Source organism: Rhinichthys klamathensis, unplaced genomic scaffold (genome assembly GCF_029890125.1).
Source record: "Rhinichthys klamathensis goyatoka isolate OS25496 unplaced genomic scaffold, OSU_Roscu_1.1 h1tg000242l_1, whole genome shotgun sequence".
Classification (NCBI taxonomy): Eukaryota; Metazoa; Chordata; class Actinopteri; order Cypriniformes; family Leuciscidae; genus Rhinichthys; species Rhinichthys klamathensis.
Genome location: NW_026606764.1, coordinates 4,575,691 through 4,582,450, shown reverse-complemented (window position 1 = coordinate 4,582,450; position 6,760 = coordinate 4,575,691). Strand labels below are relative to the sequence as shown.

The window sequence follows — 6,760 nt, the reverse complement described above, 5'->3', positions numbered from 1 at the left end:
GCCTATGTAGCCTAAATGTAATAAATTAAATTAATATTTCTGATGTAAATTTTATGATGTAGATTTCTGTGAAACGCATAAAGTTGCACAGAAGAAATAAGCCCAATAGGACCTGCCCTGTACAGTTTAAGAATCGGTAGCCATAGTAGAGGACTATTATTTTGTTTTGTTTAGGACTATTATTTTGTTAAACAGACCTGAGCGACGACTAATGACGTCACATGCTCAGATTTGCTTGACCAATCGGCGGAAGGGGGCGTCTCAGGACCGCCCATATGTGGAAAACGAATTTTGAAGTCATTTATTCGTTTTTTACCTGTGAACTAAAACGAAAAATCAAACCGAAATCTCGTTTTTTCGTTTTTTTTGAAAAAACGAATAAGGCGCCGTTTTCTCGTTTCTGCTTATTTCGTTTCAAATTGGAAAACAAACTATCAAAACGTACACGGACCGTAGGCGATTGTAGGCCGAATCTGTATCTGTATGCATGAGACTGTCTGAATACCGGCAGAATTCACATTTTTGTTGTAAAAAGAGACACATTATGCAGAAGTGAAGTATAGTATAGTTTGTATGTGTGTTTGTCAGAGCCTGCAGTTGCTGTGTGACGCGCGTTCGCTGCGGGCGTGTCGTGACGAGCTGGACGCGCTCCGAGAGAAGGCCGTTAAAATCGATTCCCTATTTTCGTTTTCGATACTTGTGTTGGTTGGTCCGATCGATTGTGCAATCGATTTTCGAACGTAAAGTGACAGCCCTAGTCAAAACTATAAAGGAGGAAGGATGCCCTCCCTTCACTGTCACACTCTGCAGCCACTCTGTGTGACTTTTCTTGCTTTTCTTGCAAGAAAATGAACCTCATCAAAGACAATTGGAAATGTTTGTCTGCCACCACACCACCATATAGAATATGAAGGATATCAACAAATTTAGGAGTCAGCTGTCCACGGCAGTCCTAAACCTGCAAAGGAACCAACACAATATTGTCTAATTATTGTTATCGATAAAATCGCAGAAAATATTGAGATATCATTTTTTGTCAATATCGCACACCCCTATTTGAAATATATATTTTATGCTAAGTATACTACAAATACATTTGCATATTTATGTACTTTATATAAATACTCTGCAATTGTACTTTTGGTATACTAAATTGTATACTTAGTCTACTAAATTGGAAAAAAAATATTTTGTACTTAATGCCCTGTAGTTATCTGGAAATAGTGCTGAGGTCCAATTAAAGATATACTTAAGTATATTTGATTGTCCTAAAATGGAATTATTGCAAGTATACTTAATGTACACTTTAAATATCTTGCATATTATACAGAAATCATACAATGGGCATTTTGAGATGAGGGCATTTTAAATATGAATACATTTAAATGTTTGATTTTAAGGACATCTTTGTAAACCGTTGTACAATTAATAAGTTTGGTACTGTGAAATCTGGTACCTAAAGCTACACTGCATCCTACTTGTAGAAAGTGAGTGGAAATGAAAAACAAAGTCTTAAATTGTAAGCAATAAAGCCACATGGCTGTCATCTAGAGGACATTTTGAGAAAGACATTGTAAAGCAGAAGACAATATCTCAATAAGTAAATCCTTTAGGGAATCTCTGTGAGAGAGTACAATGTATGTATGTGCTCTTATCCACTTTTATTTCTGTTGAGAAATGACTCATTTTACCTTTAATGAAGTTCATGAGTTCATTTTATGTCACAACTTAAAGCACATACAATACAACATTTTATGGCATCAATGTGCTGCTAAGAAAGGAGATACCAACCGTGAACATAAAGTACATGGAGCAAACACAGAAAAGTGTGTGTATCAAGTGCACTCACTTTGAATGTCCTTACCCTCATGAAGCTGAGATTTATCAAATTGGTTGGTTTGAATGATCAATACCAAAAAACCTGCAACTTCAAACTAAATTGCAATTCTTCACATTCATTTAAATAGGGAAATCTGAGGGAATCATGTAATGACGCTCTAAATTCCAGGCAAGGATACTTGGTTGGCACCGCCTGCTCTGTTTAAGTAACACCCCCACTACCTTCTTCATAAATGAATGAGCAGAGTGGGTGAGTGGGTCAGAAAATGAGAGAGATGGGGACTACTTTAAACATCTACCTGTATCTGTCCTTTAACTTTATTTCTGCAGCTTCAATCCTCCGATCAGGCACCTGTCGGCTCCAGAGACACTTCAGGTTGAATGGAATGTACCAGACTGGGGATGTTATACTTGGAGGCCTTTTTGAGGTTCACTTCCTCACAGTGTTCCCAGAGCTGAGCTTCAGAACAGAGCCAGAACCACCTTACTGTGAGCAGTGAGTCTAGAGTGGATACGAAGAGCTACACAAGGCTTAAAAAGAAAGAAAGAAAAAGTCGGATGAGAAAGAAAATTTATTTTTAAAATAAACCTAAAAAAATCTATTCTTTACAAAACAACTCATGCACTAGAAGTCACTGTTAATTGCTAGTGTGAATTTTCTAACATGCTACTTTTTTTGTGTGTTTCATTTTCAGAATTGTTAAATATTAATATTTCTCTTGCTTTTTCTTAGATTTGATATGGCAAGTTTCCAGCAGGCACAGACCATGGTTTTTGCAATAGATGAGATCAATAAGAATCCAAACCTGCTGCCTAACATCACACTTGGTTACCATCTTTATGACAACTGTGTGATGCTAGGAATGGCATTCCGGGCTGCCATATCCCTGGCTAGTGGAACAGAGGAGTCCTTCTCCAACCTCAACTGTACTGGCTCTCCTCCGGTTATTGGGATTGTGGGGGACTCAAATTCCACTCCTTCTATTGCGATTTCTAGTGTTCTGGGACTATTTCGAGTACCTATAGTAAGCTAGAATAAAATGACTATAACATTTTCTGTACTTTTTAGCATTTGTTTCTGTAAACTAATTTTCATAAGTAGCAGAATATTTGTATTCCTTAAAATTATCATATGTTTGTATGTAAACAAAATTCGGACAGCTAATTTTGTTCTCATTCGTTGTCTCTCCTTTTGCTTTTGCCTTATTAGGTTAGCTACTTTGCCACCTGTTCCTGTTTGAGTAACAGAAAAAAATACCCTTCTTTCTTTAGAACAATCCCCAGTGATGCCTTTCAAGTGCGGGCTATGATTAAGGTTTTAAGCCATTTTGGATGGACCTGGGTTGGTCTTGTCTACAGTGATGATGACTACGGAAACTACGCTGCTCAGTCCTTCCTCCAGAATGTGCATGTGTTAGAAGGGTGTGTTGCTTTTTCTGAAATCTTGCCTTTAGATAACAACCGCAAAGATATACAGCGTATAGTGGGAGTGATTCAGGCCTCTACAGCAAGGGTGGTGGTGGTGTTCTCCACTTCAACTTATGTGTTGCCTTTGATGGATGAGGTGGTATTGCAGAATATAACAGGCAGACAGTGGATTGCAAGTGAAGCTTGGGCTACTTCACCTGTTTTTCATACTCAGCGTCTTTTGCCCTTTCTGGGGGGCACACTGGGCATCGCCATCAGGCGTGGAGAGATCAGAGGACTTCATGAATTTCTGCTACACCTCCGTCCTAACAATGATAAAAGAAACAATATGGTGAGAATCTTCTGGGAGAACATGTTTGGGTGCAAGTTTAACACTGGAGGTAGAGGAGACAAAATGTGTTCAGGGCAAGAGGATCTGAGCAGCACATACACGGCATACACAGATGTATCAGAGCTGAGAGCCTCATATAATGTGTATAAAACAGTTTATGCCCTGGCACATGCGCTTCATGACCAGATGCAGTGTGAGGAGGGCAGAGGACCATTCAGTGGGAACAGATGTGCTGACATAACAAACCTACAGCCCTGGCAAGTAAGGTTCAAATACATAGTGCAGAATCATTTTACATAGAAGAAACAACTAGACACAAAAATAAAATAAAAAGTGCAGCATTTAACCCCTATCCTTTCTACAAACTGTACAGCTGGTTCACTACCTACATCATGTGAACTTCACCACAGGCTTTGGGGATCATGTGTCGTTTGATGAGAATGGTGATGTTCTGGCCATCTATGATGTGATGAACTGGCAGCCTAACTCTGATGGATCAATCATCGTCCGCACCGTTGGTGTGGTAGATGAAGGGGCAGCTACAGGGAAAGTGCTCACACTGAATGAAGATGCATTATACTGGAACTTTGAGACAAAAAAAGTAAATAAACATTGCATGTTAATGTCATTCTGGAGATATGTAGTCTAAATACTAGTCAAAGCCATAATAAGAGAAATGAGGAAAAACTAATGAAAAGACCAACCTTGTCATAATGTAAAACAGAGGACAAACACATGACTGATAACAGATGATGTTTCTTTCAGCCCCCAAGGTCTGTGTGCAGTGAGAGCTGCCCCTCAGGAACCAGACGAGCAAGGAGGAAGGGTCTTCCGGTCTGCTGTTTTGACTGCCTGCCATGCGGAGATGGAGAGATTTCTAATACAACCGGTGATATTATTGACAGAAAAAAAATATATTTTCTAAAATTTGAATATCATTTAAAATGTTCTCTTATTTACTTGTTTGTTTGTTTGTTAATTTGTGTCTCTCTCACAGATGCTAATGAGTGCACAATATGTCCAGATGAGTTCTGGTCCAATCCAGATAAGGATCAGTGTGTCCCCAAAGAAGTAGAGTTTCTGTCCTATGAGGAACCTCTGGGCATCTCTCTGACCACTGCTTCTCTGCTTGGCTCCTGCTTCTGCGCTCTTGTGATGTTCATATTCGCTCATCACCGAAACACTCCCATAGTACGCGCCAACAATTCAGAGCTCAGCTTCCTGCTGCTGGTATCACTCAAACTGTGTTTCCTGTGTGCGCTACTGTTCATTGGCCGGCCACAATTGTGGACGTGTCAGTCAAGGCATGCTGTGTTTGGCATAAGCTTTGTCCTGTGTATCTCCAGTATCCTGGTCAAGACTATGGTGGTAATAGCTGTCTTCAAGTCATCTCGACCAGAGGGTAAAAGTGCCATGAAATGGTTTGGAGCAGTTCAACAACGATGCACAGTTCTGGTCCTAACAGCCCTCCAGGTTGTGATATGTGCAGTCTGGCTATCAACTGCCTCTCCAACACCCCATAAAAACAACCAGTATCTTCGCTCTAAAATAGTATATGAATGTGCTATTGGCTCAGTGGCTGGTTTTTCGATGCTGCTGGCATACATTGGACTATTGGCTGCAGTAAGTTTCCTCTTAGCCTTCCTGGCGAGAAATCTTCCAGATCATTTTAACGAAGCAAAGTTCATTACTTTTAGCATGTTAATCTTCTGTGCTGTGTGGATTGCATTTGTTCCAGCATATGTGAGCTCACCAGGGAAATATGCAGTGGCTGTGGAGATATTTGCCATCTTAGCTTCCAGTTTTGGTTTACTGGTGGCCATATTTGCCCCAAAGTGTTACATAATCCTTTTACGTCCAGAGAAAAACACTAAAAAAGCCATCATGGGAAGAGAAACAAAGAATAAATAGTTTTACCTTACTGTAAAATTGTAAACTGTCTCAATTTATTTTGGGCTTTACTTCCCTAAACAAATGAGCAACATTTTTTTTGCAATGCCTACTGTCTTGTAGTACTATAATTATTAAAATACAAGTTATCCATTTGCTTGCTTTAAAATAACCCTGTATCAATATATTTATCATATTGACTTTAAACATTTATTTGATGCATACGTTTTAAAAAGAAAAAATGTATTTGTTTGACCTCATATTTTTTAATCATAGCTCAAACTTCCGATGAAGCATCTGACTTATTTCCGATTAAGTATGTAAGACTTTTCCAGTCATTGAGTTTTCCTAACCCTGCCTCTTTCTTAAGAAGCATTCTGTTGATCAAAGTGACAAATCCTTGTAACCGACTTGAATAAGTTGCTGTGTCTGTGTGGGGAAATCTTTAACCCTCACTCAGAATTCCCATATATAGTCATAATTATCAAACAATACATTTATTAAATAATAATATATTTCTAATACTCAATGTGCTCGGAAATGTAGAGTTATGATTACCAATCCAATAGAGTGACACCTCAGTTGGTTCCTGTAAAAAAGCAATCTGCAGAGATTTCACAGTGACTTTGGATTTAATAAAATTAAACAGTACTATAGCAGATTCAAGTGCTATAGTTCCTGGTGACAGACAACAAGCTTGACTCCTATTGCATGTTCAATACAGACAGTTCTCAAGATGCTATTGTAAGCTGCTATGTGATCAGCAAAATTCGAGACTCACACCTGTAAGTAAATGCAGTTGTCATTCCCAAACACTGACAATGTGAATGTGGCCTTTTTTGTTTTGTTTTGCATAAGTTAGAATGACATCAGAGCAAGTCGGACCACACATTTCTAACCTGCTTGCATTGTGATCATCCGTGTGTGATTCTGCGCCAATTTTGCTCATCTCACATGAGCCTAACATGTGTAGTATCATGAATGTCGTCTGGGCAGACTACAGTACATTCATCAGGTTGTCACTGTCATTTGACCGACCAGAGTCAGTTTGTCACTTTACTGCAATTCAGAAATCCTCTCCTATGGCCTCATTGGATTGTGAAGTCCATTGGATGCCCCATTCAGAATCTTACAGGAAGTAGTAGGTCATCTGGGTACTTTTTGCTTACAGTTGTATGAATATTGTGAATTTAGACAAACTACTCTTTTTGCATAGGTTATATCCAAGTTTGCATGCTTCCCTACTATATATTAAGTAACTGTCCCCATTAT

At 38.9% G+C, this 6,760-nt stretch overlaps 1 protein-coding gene across 1 annotated transcript; it reads left to right on the top strand.

The window, feature by feature from the left end:
• Positions 1 to 2,106: 2,106 nt before the first annotated feature.
• LOC130100448 (extracellular calcium-sensing receptor-like) lies at positions 2,107 to 5,564 on the top strand. Its single transcript, XM_056265927.1, has 6 exons — positions 2,107 to 2,335; positions 2,573 to 2,864; positions 3,050 to 3,859; positions 3,972 to 4,199; positions 4,364 to 4,487; positions 4,596 to 5,564. The coding sequence occupies exons 1-6, from the start codon at positions 2,115 to 2,117 to the stop codon at positions 5,507 to 5,509; spliced, it is 2,589 nt and encodes an 862-aa protein (XP_056121902.1). The 5' UTR covers positions 2,107 to 2,114; the 3' UTR covers positions 5,510 to 5,564.
• The last annotated feature ends 1,196 nt before the right edge of the window (positions 5,565 to 6,760 follow it).

What these genes read in the sequence shown, in the direction of transcription:
- LOC130100448 (XM_056265927.1), top strand. Translation starts at nt 2,115, where the DNA reads ATGGGGACTACTTTAAACATCTACCTGTATCTGTCCTTTAACTTTATT. An exon ending in CAAACCTACAGCCCTGGCAA is followed by an intron (nt 3,860 to 3,971) that starts GTAAGGTTCAAA and finishes CAAACTGTACAG; the next exon opens with CTGGTTCACTACCTACATCA. An exon ending in AGAGATTTCTAATACAACCG is followed by an intron (nt 4,488 to 4,595) that starts GTGATATTATTG and finishes TCTCTCTCACAG; the next exon opens with ATGCTAATGAGTGCACAATA.